This window comes from Anomalospiza imberbis, chromosome 4 (assembly GCF_031753505.1).
Source record: "Anomalospiza imberbis isolate Cuckoo-Finch-1a 21T00152 chromosome 4, ASM3175350v1, whole genome shotgun sequence".
Taxonomy (NCBI): Eukaryota; Metazoa; Chordata; class Aves; order Passeriformes; family Viduidae; genus Anomalospiza; species Anomalospiza imberbis.
Window position 1 is genome coordinate 70,776,519 of NC_089684.1, and position 24,264 is coordinate 70,800,782.

At 49.5% G+C, this 24,264-nt stretch overlaps 2 protein-coding genes across 9 annotated transcripts in view; both read right to left on the bottom strand.

Moving 5' to 3' along the window:
* Window positions 1-5,644, bottom strand: part of DDRGK1 (DDRGK domain containing 1) — a 224,203-nt gene extending 218,559 nt beyond the window's left edge. The window contains exon 1 of the mRNA XM_068189065.1: window positions 5,640-5,644. The gene's annotated coding sequence lies outside the window, so the exon portion shown is untranslated. The remainder of the gene's footprint in view (window positions 1-5,639) is intronic.
* Window positions 1-24,264, bottom strand: part of SLC4A11 (solute carrier family 4 member 11) — a 136,549-nt gene that overhangs the window by 83,389 nt on the left and 28,896 nt on the right. The window contains exon 1 of one of the 8 annotated variants that reach the window (XM_068189041.1): window positions 12,180-12,251. The exons of 2 other annotated variants lie outside the window; for them this stretch is intronic. In XM_068189041.1, the coding sequence (XP_068045142.1) occupies window positions 12,180-12,231 (52 nt within the window). In that variant the 5' untranslated portion in view covers window positions 12,232-12,251. Of the gene's footprint in view, window positions 1-6,743; window positions 6,890-7,300; window positions 7,329-7,370; window positions 7,396-7,747; window positions 8,259-12,179; window positions 12,252-24,264 lie in introns of those variants that run through there. 5 more of the 8 variants (XM_068189038.1, XM_068189039.1, XM_068189044.1 and 2 more) reach the window with 5 other exon arrangements.

The window sequence follows — 24,264 nt, forward strand, 5'->3', positions numbered from 1 at the left end:
TTCCAATCCCATATTCCAACACCTTCCACCAGACCAGGTTCCTCCAACCCCATCCAACCTGGCCTTGGACACTTCCAGGGATGGGGCAGCCAGAGCTTCTTCAACAATTTCCACCATTTTTTGCTGGAGCTCTGAGGACATTTTTCAGATTCCTTGCACAAGCAATGTCCTGCCTCAAGGCTGATAAAGCAAAACACGTCAGTCTGCGAGTGAGAAGTTACCACAAAAATCACTTGTTTGTGCTGAAAAAGCCTTTAGACTTTGCTCATTCCTCCCATGAAGACTCAGCCATTATTGCATCATACCGAACTGCCCAGTCAGATAACTGGGCAGAAATGGGATGGGTGACTGGAAAGAAATCCACTTCCCAGAAGACATGCAGGACTTCAGCTTTGCAGCAAGGTTTTGGCCACTTCCAGCTGACTCCAGGAGTTCACTGATTGCAAAATAAGGAATGTTACAGGTAAGTTGCACCCCCTCAAACTGATCCAGGGATAATTCCAGCTTGGACAAATTTCTGGTCTCATCCAAGGCTTCAAGCTGGTGGAAGATGATGCAGCTTCCCCATCCAAAGCACCCCAGTCCCGGTGTTCAATATTAAACTCTTAATAAATTCTTACTCTTTGCTTTCTCCACCCCAATATGAATTAACATCCCAGGACAAGGGACTCCTGCACAAGGGATCTGGAAACTGCATTCAGGTTCCTGCAATTTAGAGCAAGGGGAGAGTCACAATTTATGTGCTTTAAATACCCAATAACCAAATGGTGCTGCTCCCCTTCTCCACCCAAAGTCAGCAGAAACCCAGACTTAAGAGAATAATCGCACACAGAGGAAATAATACCTCTGGGAAAACCTGTAGGAGAGAAAGAATTTTTTAATTATGCGGAGCATTAGCTGAAATGGAGTTTAAAAATCTGAGTGTGCAGCAAGAGCTCAACTAGAGGAGGATGAGGAAGCCTCCAACTCCTTTGGTAACACAACTGCATCACAGGAGAACGGGACAGGAGCTTGACAGGCAGCAAATCTGATCACAGACAAGATGATCAGCTTCAATTATGTCAATATTACAGTTTTTCTCCAACAGAGCCTCTCTTATAACAAGAGATTCTGGGAGTTCTCAAGAAGAACCAAGCAGCATAGGCTCTTGGTGGAGACATTCTCTGCAAATCATTTAAAACCACCCACGTCAGCAAGAATTAATGGACAGCAGCAAGCAAAAAGCTATTCTGGCTCAAGTAGCCGCTTCTCATTTCTATCTACACCTTCAGCAGCTGATTCCTTCCCACAGCTCCACCTAATTCAGCTGGAAAAGGCTGGTGAAAGCAAAGCTCCTGCTGGCACAGAGATTGGAATATACCCCTGTGCTGCTGGTCTGGGCAATCACAACTGACTGACAGGACAAGAGCTGGAGATTTGACTTGTTTTTCTCCATGCCTACACCTACAGAGGTGTGAACAAAAAAAAAAAAAAAAAAATCACAGGAGTCAGGGTTTCCAAACTGATCACTGTAATTCAAGGAAGTGTACGATCAGTAAGGGATGCCTGGTAAGGAAAGTGCCTGGTAAATGGTGCCTGATGCTGCCTGTGGCAAGCCCAAACACAGACCCTTCCCTAAAAAGCATGGATAAAGGCAAAGGAAAACATCAAAGACAAAATTCAAGAGGAGCAAAAAGACCTTTTGTAAGTCATTAAATGGGGAATATCCGCACCGGGAGTCCCAGGGAGTTTTTTCTTGAAGTCAAGATCAACTAAGGGAGTCTTTTTAGACACAGCTTTGCAGCCTCACATCATCCCCAGCAGAGCCTGAGGGGGATAATCCTCCCTTCCCAAGGCACAGCACAGCCCTATCCCTCCCCAGCTCATCCCTTCTCCTGCTCAGTGCCAGGGCTGCAGGGAAGGGCTCTGCAAGGACAGACCCAGCTCCACAGGCACCAGCTGTGATCCTGCTCCCCCCGGTTCCACCCATCACAGGCATCAAAATATCTTCCCAACACAGCTCCCAAAAACACCAGGAGAAGAGCAAAGAGTGGGCAATGCCCCACAGTGCAGCTGGTACCCACAGGGAGGGCAGCTCCCCTCTGCCTGCATCTGCTGCCCCTCACCTTCCTCAGCTCATCCTCCTCCTCCTGTGGGAGGAAAAACACAGCCCCTGAAGGGAAAAAAGCACAGCGCACCTGGAGATTTAACACAGGCAGCAGAAGGGTGCCTGGCATCACTGGGTAACAAAACAGGGATATTCACTGCAGATTTTTACCTAAATGGGTTGATTAAAACATCGTCTGCACGCAAATACCTACAAGAAATCAACTCAGGAGGTCCTGAAAACAGTTTAGGAGATAGGCATGCCCCAGAAAGATTTAAATCTACTCCAAAGCTCTTCACTCCAGTAAACTTTTGGAAGATGAAGCGCTGCTCAGAGCAGACACTGCGGAGGAAGGGGCTTTTAAGTAGCCCCAATCTGATGGCAAATTATTGCTCCAGCCCAGAGACTCAGACCTGCAGGGACACAGGCTTTGCCCTCCTGATGTATAAACACATCCTCTAGAAAACCTTACAGGAGAGAATGGTTCTGTTAAATAATTCTTTAGAACTCCCTTTATGTTTAACACGCTCCTCTTGCCACAGGGTTGCATCGATACGTTGCTTATTCCCCTATCGCCCTACCAGCAGCATCCCCAAAGGATTTTCACCATTTCTTTGCTTCCCAGAAGGGTTTCCTTCCCCCAGGTCCCTGTTTTTAGGACTCAGAGGTCTGGATGATCTAAACTAAACATCACACCCCTTGGAAATGTCCCATTTCTGTGATTTTTGGACATCACAACAACACAAACCAGTCCTCTGACATTTCCAGGGCTATCCTGAGTCACCTGGATATAAAGTTCTGCTCCATGGATTTATCTAAACAGTGTCCTCCATCAGAGTGGGATGACATCCCAGTCCTGGTCCAGGCAGAAAACACAACTCTATGGCTTTGAGGCTCAGCAGGCATTCAAGGCTCAAATCATGGATTATATGCAAGGAGCTGGATATTCTTCTGAAGATGGAAATGGTGTGGGGAGGTTTTAAGTTATGCCACAGGGCAATCGTGGTAAATGAAACCCCAGAACTAATTTTCACAGTGGCTGGCTGGGAAAATAAAGCATCATATTGAAGGGATAAAGCAGGAAGCATCCTCCTGCCTGCTCCCTGCCAGGCAAACACCCACCCACACACAGGCTCAGGGATCAGACGTGGCTGTTTTCAAAGCCTTTTCCTCACTGCACTGAACAATTCCCCTCCTCAGCTTCCTCCAGCTCACCCACTGCAATAGAACCAGCTAATAAAGAGTCACTGGGCGCAGCAGTGACAGCTCCCAAAGACCTCCCCCCCACCCAAAAAAAAAAAAAAAAAAAAAAAAAAAAGGTTTGGATTTAGCAGGAGCACCACGTTCTCCAGGTTGACTCATCACAATTTAGCCCACCCAAACAATTAATATCCGAGGCTGCCTCCCAGAGGTGAGCTGCAAGAGGAAGCCACCCTGCACATCCAGAATCATGCAGGATATCCACTCCTCATCCACTGGATTTCTTGGCCAGCATTTCACAGGTGAGCAGGACAATTTCAGCAGCAAGGCACCAACAACACCTTGGGATGTGGCTGTTGGACTGTTTTGGCTATTCTCTCCCTTTTTATATATTTTTTACAGGTTTTGGGAGGTTTTGTTTCGTTGAGGGGAGGTTTTGTTTTGCTGGACCCTCTAAAAGGTGATTTAAGTCTTGCAAGGATTTCTTGCTTAAGCGCTACATGGAGAGGAGAGACAGCAAACACCTCCAGAGATCCCACAAGTTGGCAAAGGCCCAAGATCAGGCCAGTTGAGGCTCTTCAGTAGACTTTTCCTGAAACATTTAAATAATTTAGAAAGCATTAACTCTTACTGACAGCTTCTCAGGCAGCTCTTTCCCTTGCAGGGCCCTATCAGAAGCCTCATCACTCTTAATCCAAAAGAAAAAGAGATACTGCAACAGCCCCAAACCTTGGTTAGGGTTGAAAATGGATTTTAAAAGATGCCTGAGATATTTTTCTCTGCTGAAATGCCTTCTTTGTACAGGCAGGTCTTCCAGAGGCCACCGCCTGCCACTTATCTGCGGTGGCACTGTGTAAACCATGTGTAAACCATGCAGAAATGGTTAAGAGACAGCCTGACAACATTTCACTGACCTGGGGCTATTCAGAGGGTGGGAGCTGCTCCCTGTAGGGGTTTAAATGTGTAAATACTGAAAAAATTAAGCAGCAGGGAGAAGTAAACTGGTGGGCATAAGCCTTTCTTGGGGGTTAAGTAGAAGAGATGCTGCAGCACCACCTCTGGAGCATCCCTCCCTCCTCCAGGGTACCAGGGTCAGGTTTTGGAACAAAGTGAATTTCTAGAAAGTTTTTTCCCCCTGCTATCTTATTGCCACCAGAAATGAAAACAGCTGCTGAAAGGCAAGAGTGGTTGAGCCAAGCTTTTAGAGCAAAGTTGCTCCTGCACCCCTTCCCACCACCACCCCCAAAAAGGCACTGATGGAACAGATCTGACCCACAGAAAACGAGAAGTTAGGCCAAAGCGAAGGTCTGTACTGGAAACAGAGCACTGAACCCAGCCACCTGATCACCAAACACATTTTCAGTTGTGTTCCTCATCAAGACTCAGAATGAAAAACCTCCCTCTGCCACAAAAAGCAAGAACAGCCCAAAGGACCCCCAAATGGCCACAGAGCTGCACTCTGCAGCCTCATCCATCCCCCCAGAAACAGGGTCTGCAATTCCCACCAGGTTCAGCAGGATAACACAAATCACCCCAGGCAGTTTCCCATGTTTAGGAGCCATAAAACAACATCAGTGACAACAACAACAACAACAACAACAGCACAGGTGGGGGGAGAGGCAGCAGCACCAGATCCCATTTTCGAGTCCATCATCAATCCGAAATGAAAATGCCCCAGTCCAGTGATGAAATAATTGCAGACTGACAAGCTGTGAGATGATGTTATTCATTAGGATGTTGTTTATGGTTCAGCTACAAGGCTTCCAAGGCTACAGCACCAGGGATGATGTTTGGGAGCATTTTAGACACACTACATACATGATTTTGTCTCCACTCAGCACTGCACTTCCCCCAAGTTGAAACAGCTCTATGTAAAGCTCACTGACAGGCTGGGAGGATGTTTTGCCATTAATTAAGAGAAAAACCAGAACAGAGAAGCTCTTCAGTGCTCATCTCCCCATGCATACCTTGAAACTAAATTCAAACCCCGACAGCCAGCGCTCTGGTTAATTTAAATGGAATTCAAAAGGCATTCTCCATCCTTAAACACAGAGACTCCCAGCACAGGCAATAGATATCATCACTAACCAGAGCACAGCCCATAGAAAATACATCAAGCACTGCCTTACTTTAGTGAATTAAATAATTCAGGAGCTGGCAGAGCTGCTTTTTTAGATTTCCTGACCAAATGCATCACCCAGCAACAGCAGCACTTCAGTTTGGGGGGAGGGTTTTAAGACCACAACTTACCTGCACTACTTCTTCACGAGAGAGATGCCCCTGCTCCGCTCAGGGCCGCTCCCCCAGAGCCACCAGCACTTGTCCCCAAAGGCCACTCGCTCAGGTGGCCGAGGCAGCGCCGGCTCCTGCTTTTTCACTGGCTCCAATATTAATCCATCCAGAGCATCTTTGTCCCTCACTTCCAATTGGCGAGCGGCGGATGGGTGGAGTGAGAGCGCGACCCATTAGCTCCCAGATGGACACCTCCAGCCCAGCTCTGCCAACCCCACACCTGGGCAGCACCTCTGCACATGCCACCACTGCCCCAGCCAAGGATTTGGGCTGTCTCCTCCTCCAGCCACCCGGATCCCACCACCTCTCGGAGCTGTTTGCTTCCAAGAGCAAAAATAGAGTAGTTAAAGCGACCCAGCGCTCCGGAGCCGGAGAGTTTTGCTGGATGCAGGATGGAGAAAGCTCCTGTGCCTCCTTAAAAAAGAAAAAAAGCTCCGTGCCAGCCAGGCTCAGCTGAAGTGAGAAGATGCTGTACCTTACAGAGAGAAGTACAGGGAAAGCCAGAGGATGAAAAAAAGGAGGAGAGAGGAAAAAAAAAAAAACCTGCTGCTGAGAGGGAGATAGAGCAAATTCCTTAAAGATACAGCTGCCGTGCCTGCCGGGCTCTGGTGTTTCATCCAGCTCAGCTGCACGGCAGAAGCAGTGCAAGGGTTAATGCATGCATGCAGTGGAATGAGAAACAGGGCAGCAAGTCTGTGCTCCAGCAGCAAGTTGCAGAATTTAGAGCTGAAAGACCTCACCTCATCCGAGGGGACTTAAATCCCAGCCTGTGTGCCCAGGTGGACCATGAGGTGCCCAAAAAGCTTTGGAGGGAAGATGCCACATCCTCTCCTCCTGCTCCAGCCTATTCTACACTGCTTCGCTTTCCTTACAATTCCACATTTTCAGCACAATAAGCCAAGTCTCCCCCGGAGACTTAAACCCCAGAGGAATGGTCTAAGCTGGCCAAACAAACAAACAACAACAAAAAACAACAACAACAAAAAACCTCCCCAAAGCAACATCAACTCAGCCTTAGAAAATGCAGAGCCCTAAAAGAATAAGACAGAAATAAACAGCAAATAATCCAAATGCTGGCAAGGCTGGGTCACTCCCCTACTACAGTAACTCTGACAATCGCCGTGACTTCAGCAAAAAAATAAAAATTCCCAGTGATGATATTTACCAGGAGGCAGCAAACACTTCCCAGAGCAGGGCAAGGGGAGGCAGCACCTGGCTGGGGAAGGGGCATCCACAAGCCCCCATCCCCAGGCCCTGCCACCGGCTCGTTTCCGCCGCACAGAACCACAGGCAAAGCGTGTTTTTAAACACCTCCCACGCGTTTTCTCTGCCGAGACTGCTCAGCCAGTCTCCTCCATTTTTTTTATTTTCCTTGCCATGCCACCTGACGAGCTTTTCCAGGTAAGGCACATCACAGACTGGCAATAAGATGCTAAGGAGGTAGAGCGTGGTTCAGAAGGTGTTTGAGGGTGGAAGAGACCCCTGGAAGTCTCCAGTCCCACTCCTTGCTCCACCTTTAAAAAGTAATCAGGGCAATACCTCACCGAGCCAGACATCTTCCCCCAAAAAAAGATTTATAAGAAGTTGAGGCTCCCATCCTTAGGATCAGCACTTACAGGGCTCACTTAAACCAGCAGGATTCACCAAGTTCCCCATATTACGCTAAAGCAAGATTTGAACCAAGCTGGAATTTTTAAGGTAACTCCACACAGTGAGACAAACCTGCATAGAACATCTTCAAACCTTCCTCTATCCCCACACCTGATACCTTCACTAACAGTTTAGAGGATACCTGACAGCATCACAACCCTCAAGGTGAACTGAGCCCGCTGAGCCTCCAGCAGGTATTTCAGGTTTCACGCGGTGCCGGATCCATTTCAGAAAGTGAACGAGCTCAGGAAACAAAGGACTGGCTCAGATCAGTTTCTATTTTTAATTTTTTCCACACTGAGGTTGTTTATCAGCTCTCCCCGGGTGTAGCAGGGACCAGAGCTGCTCCTTGGTGGAGATGCCAGCGGCCAAGCTGTGGGACCAGGAGAGCATCACCACAACCACGCCAACCCATCCTCCAAGTCCCACCTGCGCTGCCTCCCATCTCCAAAACCTCCTCAAACCCCACTGGGCTGCTCTGCTGCCCCGTCCCAACCCTTCCAATCCCTGGTCACGCACCGTCCACCGGCCTGCTCCACCTCTGTGGCACCAAACGCTGCGGCCACGGGGCCAAATCCTGGGAAGAGCCGGCGCTGGCCCCGAACTGGCCGTAGGGCGAGCGCAGGAAGGTGAGCCGGGGGTAGCAGAAGGACGCCGGCTCCATCAGGACAGAGAAGAGAGGAGAGCCAGGTACGAAGCAAACCGCGTCTCCCTTCGCCTCCTGCAGCGCGTACTGTTGGGACATGCAGTCTCAGAGCCTTCTCCCAGAGAAGTTCCTTTTTCCCCAAAGGATTTAGTGGGGGAAAAAAAAAAAAAAAAAAAAAAAAAAAAAAAATAAAAGAAACCCCAAAGGCGCCGGAGCAGCCCCGCTGCTGCTGTCAGAGCCCAGCAGAGCACACTGGCAAGGCAGCGTCTCCAGCCTGTATTTAAACGCCCCTCTCAGAAAGCAGAGATGCAGCACAGGAAGAGACAAATTCCAGCTCTGCGTCGGGCTGATAAGCCAGGTTTATAATATTCAAGAAGTATTGGCATTACTACAGTTCCTCCCCCCCCACCACTACCACCTCCTCCCACAACGAATATCTTGTGCAGGAGCTTGTTGTGCACAATAAGCAAAAAAAAAAAAAAAAAAAAAAAAAAAAAAAGCCCAATCCCTAAAAAAAAAGAAAAATCAGCCTGTTCCGGTGGGAACAGCCAACACGTTGAATAAAACAAACACACGCGTGTTAAACCCTGGGGACGCAATTAGGCTCGGAGCAGGGGGAAGAGGCGTTTAACTCCTGGAAAAGGAGATGGCAGCGGGCGAGAGGAAAAGGAGAATAAACCTGGTGCCTCACACCGTGTCCTGTGGGGTGGCTTGTCTCAGGGGGTGAGCCCAGGTGGGCACTGCAGGGTGCCAGCACCTGCCCCAGCAGCAGGAGGGGAGGAAGGTCACCTCATCCTCCTGCCAAGCTGCCCTGTCCTCCTAATTTCCACTCCTGAGCCCCTCTCAGCAGGTAACACTCCTGAGCCCCTCCTAATTTCCACTCCTGAGCCCCTCTCAGCAGGTAACACCCAGCAACAACTCCACCTCCGCTGCTCTCCCAGCTGAACGCCTTGAGACAAAGGTTGCCCAGTTCTCAGCGTTGACCAGCTGAGATCTTCGCTCCACCAGCTTCAAATCTTAGTTTTCCCCACCACAGCCCCCATTCAGCACTGCTGGCACCCATCCCACCACGGCACAGCTGCCACAGCCCCACCAGCCTTTCTCCTGCCACCTCCATCGGCTCCTTCAAACCTGGGCAACCCCAAAGGACAAGTGGGGAGGAAAAGTCATCACCCAACACCAGTATAAAGTGTAACCCACTCCAATGCCTTGGTTTTCATGGTTTTCTCCCCATGTTCTTGTACCTTCTCAGCAAATCTCTGAGGATTGACGCTACTCTTGCTCTGTTCCCTACCCAAATCTCATCAGATTCCCTACCCAAGCTCATCAGAGCTCACAGAACTTCCTTCAGCAGCAGAGGCAAGAGTGAAGCCCTCAGTCCTGCTGGTTTTAATTGGGAGTCAGAGCCAGGGATGAATTTAGAAAGAGGGAGTAGAAGAACCCGTGGAGCTACGAGTGACAGCAAAGCCCTTTGATGGCACAGCCAGCACTGACAGATGCAGGAGCCCTCAGTGCTGTGCCAGCGTGTCACCATGCTCTGCAGAGAGCCTATGTGGACAGCTCAGCCCAGAGCAGAGTTAGGAAGTTGTACTTCCAGTAAAAAAGAGGAAAAAAACCCAAAAAAACGAGATTTTCAGCATCGCCAGGTCGCAGCGCAAACAGCTGAAGGAGCTGCTCTGCAAACTGCACAATCGCACAACACCGCTCAGACTCAAGTAAGGATGAACTTTGCATATTTAGAGGGTAGATAACAGCTCCACATGATGATGATGAGTTGTTAAAAGTGTCCCGAGCTTTGTTTACTCCCAGGGCAATCCTACACAAGGAACCAGGACTTCTCCAGAAGTGGGTTTGCGTTAGGAGGAGGAAACTCAAGTGCCACCCAGCCGACTGCAACAGAAAGGTTCTGGGAACCCTGTGGCTTCCCAGAGACACCCAAATCACAGCACAGTATTAGAATTACTAAAAAAAAAACCCAAAAAAGCAGCTTTCCCCAGTTAATGTGATTTAACACCCGTCCTTAAGCATCAAGTACCCATGCAGAGCATCAGTGCAGTTCTGCCAGGACAAAATTGAAGGTTTTAGTCTGATACAGGCAAATAAACCAGCACCAGGTGAAGCTGGGTAATTCCGGACTAAAATCCAACTTTGCAACTAAAACTTGACCTTGAGCCTAACTCTTACCTCAGATGCCTCCTGCAAGAAAGATCAAACCAAACAAATTGAACAGCACCAGGCTAAGTCTGATAATTCTGGATTAAATTCCAACTCTGAAGCTAAAATCTGACCCTGACTCTTACCTCAGCTCCCTTCTGCTGAAATACCCAACTTCTCACTGACACTTTCCTTTAAGCCAGCGCAGAAAGCTTCCCTTGCGGATCCTTTCCCTTTGAAACCCAAGACAACTTTGTTTTCACACTGACTCAACACAAAAATAAAGCTTGTTTTAATAAATGTTTACAGCCTCAAATGATTTACTACAGCTTTACTAGAAGTCAAGCCACTCTGAGCTTACACACAGATATCTTATGCCACCGGGTGGGTCAAGCGAGGGCTCCAGTTAAAACCCCAACCCTTCTTTTTATCTGCATTTATTTAAACAAGCTGAAGCATTCAAATTGCCAAGGAACAACAGGAGAGCCGGAGGGGAACTTCCTCTGCGGTCCATCATTCTTACGGAGCACCAACTGTACAAAAGCCACAGATATTTCAAAACTGGAGGGCTCTGGCTGAGATGGATTAGCCAACAAATCCCGATTATAGCCGGGAAGCGGCGACGCGCGGCTCGCGGGGGGGTAGCAATGACTGAGGTTGCTGTGCAGACAGGACTCAAAGTGTTGCCTCGCTGTTCCAGCCTCCCAAAAAACCCCAAAAAAGCAGCCACAAACCCAACAAGAGTAACCCAGGTGAAGCACAGCTGGATTTACTCAATCCTGGGTCAAGCGGTTTATTCCATGCTCCAGCACTTGAGGGGCAGGAATTTGGCAGAGGTGAACAAGGCTGTGCTCACACCTAGAGACAATCCAGGAGAAACCCTGCAAGCACTGAAACAACTCGGGGGAAAGGAGAAAATTTCCCTTGGATTCTCCACGTGCAAATCTGCACAGAGAAGCTGTGGCTGCTCCTGGATCCCTGGAAGTGTCCAAGGCCAGGCTGGACAGGGCTTGGAGCAATCTGGGACAGTGGAAGGTGTCCCAGGGGTGGGGTGACATGGACTTTAAGGTCTTTCCAACCCAAACCTTCCATGATTTTTCTATTCCTGCAGGACAGCCCGCGGCACCGCCGGGTCTCGAGAATGACAACACGGACATGCAAAAGCAGCAGAGCCGAGCTCTAAGGCAGAACATCAGCTCTAAATGAAAACTTGTCCATTCAACCGGAGCGGGGAAAGCTCCGGAGGCACAAACCCACCCCGAGCACCGATCCTCACGAGAGGTCCGGGGACAGCACGGGTGACAAAGCTGCTGTGCCACCTACAGTCACTTCTGGTCCAACACAGAAGTCCCTGCAGCAGCCCCGGTCCCTGTCACTTCAGCCAGTGTCACCCAGCGCTGCCGCGGCCATGCCGGCGAAGGAAGCGCTTCCTCTGCAAGGCAGCGGGGAGACACCGCACAAAACAACTTCGGAAGTTCACCCCAAGCCAGAAAGCGAGTTCCCGAGTGCATGTAAACCCCTCCTGCCCCTCCCCGCGTTTCAAATAAACTCCTTGCTGGGGGTCTTTCCCCGCACGCACAGCTGCCCCTGCTCTTCACGGTAAAGTTTCACTTTTTCTGCTTCCCCCCCCCGCCCCGTCCTTTTTATTGCGGTTTTTACACCAACACGAAGTCAGGCAAGCTCATCCGCTCAGCAGAGCCGAGCACCACACCGTGCCCTCCGCCCCGTGCTGGGTGCAAACAAGTAGAAGTAAAATTGGGGCACAAAACGCCCCCAGAAGAGCCAGACCCCAAACTTCCATCGCTCCTTTTCCCCCGGTCCTCCTGTCCCACCGCATCCCCGGGGCTGGAACATCCCGCTCTGCCCAAGCCGCTCAACTTTGGGGGTGTCACCAACAGGAAAAAAAAAACATAATAAATTAAAAAAAAAAAAATAAAACCCAACCAAACCTTCCAGCAGCGATGCAAAGGTGAGATTTTCCTCCCCCCGGTCCCAAGAGGGAAAAGCAGGACACATCCCCCTCCAAGCCCACCGCATCGCGCCGCGACCCCTGCGCTGCTGCCACAAGCCAAAGCCGGGGTGGCGAGCGGGGAGGCGGGCACGGGGACACCCCGGTCGCCCCGAGCCCCCCGCCAGAGCGCTGTCGCTCACCGCAGGGCTGGAGGTGGAAGAGCCGCCGGGCTGCCATGGCCGCGCCGCTCATCCCGTCCGCACCATCGCCGCGCCTGCCGCCGACAGGGGAGTGGTGGTGGTGGTGGTGGTGGGGGGGGGGGGAAGAGTTCTTTATTTATTTTCCCCCGCCGAAAATAAATAAATAACTTAAAAAAAAAAAAAAAAAAAAAAAAAAGAGAGAGAGAGAGAGATACAAGTGGGTTTTCACCCCCCCTCCCCTCCCCCGCGCACACGCGCCAATTAAAAAAATAATTAAATAAAATAGTAATAATAAAAAAAAAAAAAAGCAAAGCTGGAGAAAGTCCCGAGTGAGGAGCGCGGCTGGAAGGGGAAGGGACAGGCGGTGTCGCACCCCGCCGGGTCCTAAAGCCCGCCCGCAGCCCCGGCGGGGACAGCGACACCGCAAAGTCAGCTCCTTCCCCGCAGAACCCCCCTCGGGGAGCCTGTAGGGGAGTGGGCATTTCTATAGAATGTATTGCGTTGGAAGGGACCTCGAGGAGCATCCAGTTCCAGCCCCTGCCATGGCAGGGACACCTTCCACCATCCCGGGTGGCTCCAAGCCCCAATGTCCAACCTGGCCTTGGGCACTGCCAGGGATCCAGGGCCAGCCACGGCTGCTCTGGGCACCCTGTGCCAGGGCCTGCCCACCCTCTTTCTTACTGAAAAAATCCTTCCTAATACTAATTCATATCTAAATGGACATGTGTCCTCCAGGTTAAAACCACCCCTCCTTGTTCCAGCTCAACAGGCCTGGGATTGAGGCTCTTCCCTTCAATGAAAAATTAAAATCTGTATTCACTTTTTCCTGGGATGCAGGCTGCTGGAAGCATGAGCAGGGGAGATGATGTTCATAACTTCAGAGCAGGGGAAAAAGCACAGCACTGACAAAGCCTGCTTCTGCCATCAGGTGTGCTCATGGACACCATGGGGTGCCATCATCCAGACTGGTTTTCTCTGCCACTTCAAAACTCCTCTGAAATAAGCTGGCACAGGCACTTTTGGGTCAAAACCAACCAGCTGGGGGTCAAAATAAATCCCTGGGGTACAGCACAGCGAGGGAGCTTGGCGTTTTTTTACCAAACCAAGCAGCAACAAAAAAAGTTTGAAAAGCAGGTGCAGAAAAAAGCAACCTGCAGCTTTTGCTGTAGGAAAAAACAGGCACATTTAAGTTCTCATACCATAAAGATTGGACTAGGACTGTTTTGTTTCTCTGTTTCCTAATTTTTCTTTCCTCCAGAAGGGTCTCAGCTGATCCAGCTACAGCAATTTGGGAATCCTGGAATGGTTTGGGTTGGAAGGGTACTTAAAGACCATCCAGTCCCACTCCACCTCACATGGGCAGGGACAGGGACACCTTCCTCTAGCCCAGGTTGTTCCAAGCCCCATCCAACCTGGCCTTGGACATTTCCAGGGATCCAGGGGCAGCTGCAAAATTTGGATATTTGGAAATGAGGGGTTAAGAAGTTTTAAAGAAATCTTATTGACATCTTGGCTTTTGATTGCTACAGATCTTGGTGTAGAGGCAGCATATCCTGAGTGAACCTTCACTATCCTCTAAATCAACAAACCACATCCAGGAGAAAAAAATCCCAAATCACCCAGGAAAGCATTTGACGTCATTTGAACTGAGGTGGGAAACTCCCTGTCAAAAGTTGAAGGTTAAAGCTTTTACTCCAACATTATTCTCATACTAAATCCAAAACACAACACTTTACCAGTTCCCAAGGAAGGAAAAAAATCAATTCTATCCCAGCTAAAACAAGGACGTCACCAAAAAGAGAAAGCAAAGTGGGGGGATTTGGTTTTAATCCAGTTACATTGGCTTGGAAGATGCATTTATTGAGGGAGTGAATCCTTGTTTGAGTGGCTTAAAGTGGACATGTGGAATACAACATTTAACTCCGTGCCCACGCTGAGCACGTGGCAGCTGCAGCAGGTGAGTGGGAGCCCAGTGTCACCTTGCCAGCTCCTCCTGGAAGAGGATAACCAGGAAGGACTATGGAATACATGACAGCATGCAGGGACAACTTCTCAGGGCCAGGAAGTCTCTTCCAGGAGTTTTGAGATCCCTTCCATCCTATGGGCTCACAGCTCATGGTAGAAAACTTGGCCCTGTATTAACTCCCTTTTAATACATCAAACCATATATCCCCATAATGATAAATTATCATTACAGCAGTGCCTGTCCCATGCTAGAAATCTTAGCCCCCCACCAGTAACATTTTCTGGAGGATATCAGCTTATCTGACAGGATGCCAGGCACCAGAGGGGACATCAGATACTTCAGTGTCTGGCGCTCTCCGGTCTATCCCAGCGTCTCCAGACCTGATCTTTGCAGACATTCTCCACTGTCACAGCCAAGCACAGTCACCCAGGGGCAGCTGGATCCAAGGAGCAGCAGTTACACCCTTCCCCGAGCCCATCAGCTGCTGAGGAGCCTCATCCCAACATTCCCCTCCAGCAGGTTCTTAACTTTATGCACAAAGCCAACCTCCCTCCCAGGCAGAAGTTCATTTTCCTCTCTTACTGACTGACTGGTTGGCATTAAGCAGCTCTTTGTAGCCAGGCTGGTTTGTGGCTGGAAACCAGCGGGAAGTGGATTTTTGCTTCACAACCAGATCATACAGGACCTGCTTGCCTGGTCCAGCAGGATCAGTCAAGTATCCCAGCAGAAGATACTTGGGTTCCCTCCAAGCCAGGGACAGATGCCAGGTGTATTTGCTTTTTAGCAGGATGCTTTTCCAAGACTCTGATTTTTTTTTTTTTTTTTTTTCCCCTTCTCCTTTCTGGTGGCCTCACATTGGAGGCTGCAAGAGCCTGGACACAGAAAGTAACACTAGGTGGACCCAAGCATTGCAGAGAAACCCTTATCCCATCCTCATGAAGCAGCACTGGGATTCCCAAGCTGTGACAGAGCCAAGACTTGAAACAAAAGCAAAGAAGTTGCTTAGGGGATCCGAATTAAAAACTTAGGTACCACCATACCTGAAGTCTGGGTTGATTTATTTTGTTTGCACCATGAACTCCTTGAAGCCCACCCTACCTCCTGCTGCTTTGACTGCAGCTCAAGGGAAACCTGAGTCCTCTTCCCAGCCCCTGCTGCACATCCTGTTCGTGCCATCACCTGCAGGACACTGCAACAAAAAAGCACAGCAGAGGGAGCAGCGACCTGCTGGGAACTCCCAGGTAATTCCTGCCTTGGAGTCCTTGTCACTGGGGATGGGGTTTAAGTGTTTATCCCACCACTGTTCCCTTCAGCCCTCTCTGGCTTCAGCCCTGGAGCTGAATCCCACAAGAGCAGCTCTGGGGATCCCATTTCAGGACACACATCTCAGGCTGCTCTCAGGAGACCCAGGCTGCTTGGAGGCACCAGGTTTGCTTTCAGGAATCAAGGAAATTAAGTTTAGAGGCCAAGGGAGCCAGTGACCTGCAGTTTGAGCTGGTTTTGAGACTCTGAGGTGAGTTTAGCAACTGCCATCTCCTATTTGGTGCCTTTTCAGCTCACAAAGGCACAAATAAATACTACACTGAAGAGCATCAGCTCACCCAGGTGAAAGGGAGCACATCAAGTCCTCTTTTAAGAGTCAAATATTTTGAGGTTGCCCCCACCTGAGAAACTCGTCCAAATAAGAGAGAGAAGACCATGAAATTCCCAAAATAACTCCAGGAAAAGGCACAACAGTCCCTTCAGCACAAGGGGGATTAAGGAGAGTTTAGGAGGCAGCTGCACAAGGAGCAGACCCAGAAATCTGAAGCTTTAAGAAAAAGGCAATATTCTGCAGCTCCTTGCTTATGCTCCCAACCAGAAGGTGAAGAAAAAAGAAAAGAAAAAATCGGTTATATTTGATGAAAACATACATAAACACTCATTCCTTTGTCTCCCTCCTGTACAATCTTTTTCCCTAGCAAGGGAAGGAGCCCAGTGAGGGCCAGAGCTGGTGCTCAACCAAGAGCTGCTGGGAAGGTCAGGCTCCTTCAGCTGCAGATTGCACCCAGATGGTGATTTCCTCCTGGCAGTGGCAGGAGCTGGGGAAGGCAGCCAGGCTCCAGCAGGCTGTGCCAGAGCTGGAGGCAGAAACTCCCTGGCCAAAGCCATGCCAACATGCAGATCTTATTAGGCCAGACCCTGCAGCCAGCTCGTGCTGCCCCGGCTAGAACGGGGAGATGAGAGCAGGACTGAGAGCTCAGACATCACCACTGTGGCCACTGCACAGGCTTTGCCCTGAGCACAGCCCCTTCTCCTGCCCTAAAACATTCATTTGTAAAGACCTCCCACCTCCAGGAGGTGTTTAAGGAGACAAAAAGGGAGCAGCTCCCACCCAACTGTCCCCTCCCTGGAAAGGAGCCACAGGAGGGAAGTGCAGCTGGGAGTGGATCATGGAATGGTTTGGGCTGGAAAGGACCTTAAAGCCCATCCAGTCCCACCTCTATCCATGGCAGGGACACCTTCCACTAGCCCAGGGTGCTCCAAGCCCTGTCCAGTCTGGCGTTGGGCACTCCCAGGGATCCAGGGGCAGCCACAACTTCTCTGGGCACCCTGTGCCAGGGCCTGCCCACCCTCCCAGGGAACAATTCCTTTCCAATATCCCATCTAACCCTGCCCTCTGGCAGTGGGAGCCATTCCCTGTGTCCTGTTCCTCCATTCCTTGTCCCCAGTCCCTCTCCAGCTCTCCTGGAGCCCCTTTAGGCCCTGCAAGGGGCTCTGAGCTCCCCCTGGAGCCTTCCTTTCTCCAGGTGAGCACCCCCAGCTCTCCCAGCCCGGTCCCAGAGCAGAGGGGCTCCAGCCCTGGAGCAGCTCCGTGGCCTCCTCTGGACTGGCTCCAGCAGCTCCAGGTCCTTCTGATGCTGGGGGAGAGAGGAGCAACAGCACATGGACATGGTTGCTCTTACAGCCACAGTCTGTCCTCAGGCTCCTGAGCACAGCCAGTCCATCCCAGGGCAAAATTTGGACCAGAAATTGTGGTCAATTTTGGCAGAGAGGAAAAAGTTATTTCCTAAGGAGTGTGGGATTGAAATCCACCTCCCAAGCAGCAGCTAAAGCTCTACTCTGGCCCTTCAGTACCTGGGTGTCAGTTTTGCCTCCTGCAGCAATCAGAGATCTCTCCATGGAGCCCGTCAGAGCACATCCCCATTTCATGGCTGGGTAACAGCAGGATTCAGGTCTCTGTGTCACACAGGGGCTGTCACACACATGCCTGGACCCTGCAGGAGAGCCCAGGCTGCCTCTCCCTGCTGCCAGAGACCCAACACATCCTTACAGGACACAGCAAGCCCTGGTAGAATGTGGAACATCCTGAGTTGGAAAGGACCCACAGGATCATCCAGTCCAGCTCCTGGCCCTGCACAGACACCCCAACAATCCCACCCTGTCCCTGGCAGCGCTGTCCAAACTCTCCTGGAGCTCTGGCAGCCTCGGGGCTGTGCCCATTCCCTGGGGAGCCTGGGCAGTGCCCAGCACCCTCTGGATAAGGAACGTTTCCCTGATTTCCAACCTAAACCTGCCCTGACCCAGCTCCAGCCATTCCCCGCGTGCTGTCCCAGTCCCAGAGCAGAGATCAGAGCCGTCCCTCCTCTCCAGCACAGCGGGATTGCTGAGGCTCAGCTGTGCTACTGGAGCCTCTGAAGAAGAGGGGACATTCAGCAGAAGATGGTTTTCCACTGCTCTGGTTTCTTTGTGGGTAAAATCTTGGGAAAATCCTCCCCTTAAAATGATGTTACAGCTACACAAAGAGTCCTGCTGCCTAATGACTACATCTTGGGCAGAGATAAACACAATAGATTTGCACAGAGCCACAGCTGAATAGCTGACTTCAGCCTTAGTTTAGCCTCAGAGCATTAAGAGATTGTTGATTCCAGTAGAGAACACACTTGCCAACCTTTTTTTGTGTGTGTGTAAGAGCACAATTTAAAGGAAAAAGCCCTCAGTGACTCGAGGCACTGGCAACCTCGGCCCCTCTCGGGCAGTCAGCAGCGACTCAATGTGAATATTTTCACTGCTGCTGGAGGCAACGTGCTGGTGATAAGGAATTCAGCATGGTGTTTATTTATTTTCAGAACTCTAATGGATTTAGTAATAAATTCTGCTCCTTGCCCAAGACTCAGCTGAACATGTCCTGAAGCCCCAAGCACAGAGCAGCAGCTCCAGATGATGTCATGTAAGAGCGCAATAAAGAATTACACAACGAAAGCAGCAGATAAAAAACAGGGACAATCAGCAGCTTCCCAAGATGTAATGAGGAATAACCTTAAATCCCAGCTATGCAGAGCCCCTTGACTAATTAATCCAGTTAAATCACACATATCCACAGGCATAAATATTTACCTGAAACCTTCATGATGAGGAAGAGGAGGGCACCAGGCAGCAGTGCAGCTTCACACCAGGCAAAAACACACAGGAAGCAGCAGAAACAAAAACAAGCCCAATGAAGATCATTTTCCAGGCAAAAAAAAGCAGATTTTAACTGACTCAGCAGCAGGTTCACGAGGACTTGCAGCACAGAGAAGTCGTGAGCAACTGGAACAGCTTCCGGACAAGCTAAAACTCCCACTTTTAACACAAAAATGGATCAGATTCTGGGATGTGGTTGTGAACATTCTTCACACTTGGGCATGGTGACTTTCATCTCACTGAGCACATACAATTGCTGGCAGCAAACTCATAAAAAGAGAAAAGAAAAAAAAAAAAAAAATAAAAGCCCCTCAAGTTCCACAAGCAGCTTCAAAGCCCAAGGGGGTTTTCCTCGCTGCTAAAGGGGATTCAGAGTTCATTGTGCTCATGGAACTCAAGTTGGGCTGCAGGAAGAACCTCCTGCTTCTCTCTCCTTGAGCTGCCACCCTCCCCCAGCAGTGGGACAGAGGGGATGAGTGGCAGGGATGCATAGAGCACCACAATAAAGCCATTACAGCTTCCACACAACAGCCTGGACCAGGATGGGATGTTTGGTGAGAGGATGTGGCAGAAGAGGCATTTCAAGGGATGTGTCAGGCACAGGTACCAGCGAAGGGCTGAGCAGGAGAAGTGCAGCAGCCCCGACAGGTCCTTGTGGAGAAGGAGAATTCACCGTGTCCCCCACGGGGTCACCAAGAGAACAGAGTCCCCACAGAGCCAGAGCGTCGGGTTTGAGAGCCCATCCCTCCAAACCAACAGCAATTTAAAGGAGTTTTTTACTCTGAAATGAGTAAAGCAACAACTAATAAAAACCAGTGCAGCAGCACAACCCAACAGTGGGGCTGAGTTACTCTCCCTACTGCCACGTTAACCAGAACCCAGCTCTTTTAATGCTAACAGCCCAGCACACGTTCTTCAAATTAATTTGGATCAGCAGCATTCTCACCACCTGGAGAAGGGGATAAATGAAGCCCTCAGTGCCTTTAGGAAGCAGCTCAGTATTTTTATAATGATATTTTTTGCATTAAATGCCACAGACTATTGATGGCAGCACGGATTTAGTGACTCCCTCTGAACAGTGACAAAGGAAAGAGTCTGAAAGCAGAGGGGTTTTTTCCCCCAGCCAAACACTTCCCTTTTCCATGGGAGGGAAGAAAGAATAACCAGCCATTCCTGAGGTAGAGTATTTCCAGCCAAAAGGGACCTACAGTGATCATCTAGTCCAGCTGAGAGATTAAATCTGCCTTCTGCAACCCTTTCTGGACAGGAAAAACTGTCCCAGAGGGATCTGGAGGTTTGTGGCTTCCTTTTCAGTCTTTGCAAGGCAGAAAATGAAACTTTGAAGCATTTGATACTCAAAGTAAGAAGCCTGAAATCACCTGCAAGTTTACAAAGAAAACCATTCTATGAAAAAATTCCAAGTAGACCATGAGTTTTTGCCATGTTTTACTGCCATGAGGCAGAGGAACAGGAAGGGACCAGTGCAAGGTAATTTTGACTCACTAGCAGGGAAGTTTTCCAACATTAAGCCAGTTAAACACCAGTCTGGTCATCATCTCCTAGATTTTTCTTCCTGCACAAACCAGAAAACCCCAAAGGTTGTCATGTAAAAAACAAAGGGGGGTTTTGATGAGTTCTACTCCGCTTTAATAGAGGAGAGCTGGAAGAAAAACAAGTGATTCTTATCTCTGAATTCAGTGTTTCACTATCAGTCCTGTGCCAGAATATAAAATTATTTCCTTGCTACAGGAAAGATCTCTACATGCAAAGAAATGCAAGACTCCATAATATTTATATTGTATTTATTTTGTAGACAGCCCATCCATACTCCCCTTTCCTCATTCTCCACCTGAGGCTGCAGAACTGTAGGAAACATCTTTTAATCCTGTTGCTGCCTCTTACCCCAGTGAGCAGAAACAACTTTTACACTCCAAAATGACCAAACCCAACCATTATTTGCCACTTTGAGAGCTGCAGTTCAGAGCTGTCCACCACCTGCTAGGCTGCAGCTCCTGTTTCTGCAGAATTCAGCTGCAATTACAGCTCCTGCTCCCTGTCCTTCTTTTCCAGGCTGTATTTTGGGGTGTCCTGGCTGAAGAGAATGAGCAGACTTCAAAGAGCCACCTACAACAGTTGTGCTGGCACCTTCTCATCCATTGAGATGCTTCTCTCACAGACAGGCTGGCTCCTGGCTGGAAATCCTGAGAAAATAGATAGAAATGACTGGAATTAAAGCAGAGAGTAACTTGAGAGTCATTTCTTTCTCTGGGGATCTCCCACATGCCCTGCCCTTTCACCAGCCTCAAGTCCCAGGATGTGGCAAGAGATTACAGCCAAGGACAGAATAAAACACATCAGGAGTGCAATTCCTTTATCACAACATCCTGTCCTTCCTTTTTTGGGGGTGGTCCACACCCCCAAGAGCTCAACCAGTTTGAAATATCCCCAAGGATGGGTTTGTGGAAGGAGACTCGCTGTGATTTTGGAGCTTTCAGCACCAGAATCACCAAAACAAGGGGTTTTCTGAGGAAGGCAATAAAAGCAGTGGTGTAACACCCGCCACAGAGCAGCTCTGAATGAAACCAAACATTCTTGGTAGCCCAAGGTCTTTGCTGCCTCCCCCATGAAGGAAACAGATGAGAAAAAGAATGCATTTCAAACCCTCTGCAGACCTCCAGTGTGTGAGAAACTCCAGCAGACTGATATGAAGAGAGGCAGCAAGAGTCAGCTCAGACTGGCCTGCAACTCCTGTTCCCACAGGAGAAGGTGTTTACACCCTGATAAGCTGGGCAGCAGTTTGATTTCGGAAATGTTTTCATTTCAGAGTGAGAAACAACTCCTCTCTTTGCAGAATTTGCTTCCCCCAAGACAGCACCAGCCTCAGATGATTTTGTCTCTGAGCACTGAAGCCTGCTGGGAACCAGATAAGCAGCCAAAATTAGGGTCAGAGTTGATGTTATTCCACCAACTAATGCCCGATGCTGTTCAGAGGAGGATCCTTAAGTGACCAAGTTTACTGTCACCCCACACAGCTCTCAGCTTTGGGAAGGAGAGGTCCAAGGATGCCTTTTCCAGAGCAGCCAAAACTGACCTTCTTCCCCTCCCAGGACCAAACACACTGATCCACCTTGCCAAAAACTCCTACAGTTATCAGGGAATCGTGGTTTGGGTTGGAAGGGATGGTAAAGCTCATCCCTCCTACTATCCCAGGTTTCACCAAGTCCCATCCAACCTAGCCTGGAACTTGTGATGTTTTTATCTTTATCCACAAACATGCCAAGCCTTCATTCAGCACCTACAACGTTCTTCCCTAATAAAACATAAAAACATTGAGGTGAGAAGCTGCATTCACATCTACCTCATCTCCTTGTCCATGCAGATCACTTCGGGCTGGTTGAAGACCCCTCCTCTCCCAGCTCATGGGGGACATGAACTCCATCCCTTCAGCTCCTTCTCTGCCCATCACAATGAGGCACCCCCTGAACTGCTGCCAGAAACAGGGCAGCAAACAAATGCAGCATTTGGAAGGAGCAAATCAGGGAGGCTGCTGCCCTGGCACGGTGGTTTTCAGCCTGGAGACACAAAGCAGACACTCTCAAAGCTTTTTAATAGAGAGTTTGCCTGCCATTACAAGTATTTATTGATTAGAGACTAAACACCACAGCAGTTCATTGCCAGCTTCCTTCTGGCTCCTGGACTCCCCTCCAGCTCAGCCAGGCTGTTTTCATGCTTGCTACACCTAAATTCTCACAGTCAGAGTGTTCCCTGCACTCTAAAACGATGCTACAGACACCACTGAGCACCAAAAGTTCATTGTGGTTGTGAGAAATGATACTCACTTTCAAAAATCTAAAAGGTTTATTAAAACCTTATCAAAAATACGGCAGAAGACTGAATAGAGAAAACATTACAGCGCTGGGAGCAGAGGATTTTTTTCCCATCATGTGCTCATCCACACAATGGAGGTTTTGCCTTTTAACCCTTTAGCCCCTCCCAAAGTTCTGTCCATCGACTCGTTTCCTGTCCAAAGTGGTGGAGTTTACTTCCTTAAATCTTGGTTGGAGGTAGGTGCTGCCATAGCAACAATCCCACCCTCCCAAATGTCCCAAACCCAGGCCACCCCTGATAACAACACTAGGGGAGTAAAACACGAGTCCATAAAACTTCTCCTAACATATATACATGATATTTGCCTTTTAAATGTGAGAGTCAACACTCACATCACTCAGCTATCACACCAGGCTGTTTTCATGCTTGCTACACCTGAACTCTCTCAGTCAGAGCGTTCCCTGCGCTCTGAAACGATGCTACAGACACCACTGAGCACCAAAAGTTCACTGTGGTCATGTTGGGTGAGTGATACAAATCCCCCCAGGGCTCCTCTCACCTCCCTGGGATCAGGCATTCATTAGGATGGTGATATTCCATCCTGGCCCACACTGATAAATCAGGTGCTCCTGGTAGTTTTAGCAAGAAATCCTCACTGAGGGTTTGAGCTGAGTTTGTGACCCAGCTTTGTGTGATTTCACCACAAGCAGCTCTCCCCAGACATCACAGCTCTCGTTTCTTTTCCCCAGCAGGAGGGAGAAGGGAATTCTGTCCTATCAGACATAGGCTGGCTCTGTCCCAAGACCAAAACCAATTCAGGCACAGCCTGAGAGAGTTCCAGAAGTGTTTGGACAATGCTCTCAGGCACAGGGTGGGATTCTTGGGCCAGGAGTTGGACTTTGATGATCCTTGTGGGCCCTTTCCAGCTCAGAATATTCTACAATTCAATTATTTAAATTCTGCCCTGAGCAAGGTGAGATCTGACAGCTCTAAAGAACTCCAAAGTCTTATCCCTTCCATCCTGCAGCTCAGGAAAGTCTGGCCCAATTTGTGGTTGATTCCAGCCCATGTCCAGCTCATCCCTGCCCGGATCTGGTGTGGGTTGGGACACCAGGCTGCATCCAGCCTCTCTCATTAAAACAGTTGAAATCACTGAGTGGCAGTGTCCCCATCACACAAAACACCCTGAGGTGCTGACAGCACCATGCTGGCTGGATTCAAGGTCATTATCTGACTTTCTGAAAGACTAAAACGGCTCACCTGGCACATTTCCTCTGTCGTGATCAGCAACAAGAAATAGAAACTGGGAGGGAAGAGTTGAGCAAGCCCTGTGAAAACCATAAGGAGCAGGATGCAGACAGCTAAAGGCTCAGCCTCTCTCCTTGCAACATCCAGCCAGGGTGCGTGTTCCTGGCCACAATTCCCAAACAAACATCCCATTAAGGTTGTGGTTCCACAGAGAAAGCAAAAGCCTGGAGCAGTGTTGCTGCCAGCCTTTGAACACAGTGGGAGTTACTGGTGATGGGTATGGAGAGGGAAAAAGGGCATCTCAAGAGCCTAAAAACTGCTCCTTCCACTGCTCCATAAATCTGCTCCAGCCCAGAACCCTGGATTGGATAAAAACTACCAACAAATGTCTCTTAAAGAGCTTTTGCAGCTTCCCAGCCTATGGAGAAGCTTCCTAAGGTGTCCTCCAAGTCTGGATTCCAAGTTAGAGGTCTCTGCAGCACATGTGGCCCTCACAGGAGGGCTCACTCATCCTCTGAGGTCATTTCAGCATCTCCAAAGACCCTGCAGCAGGGAGACCTACAGCTCTGTATTGTGTCACCAGAACTGTTACCTTCTGTT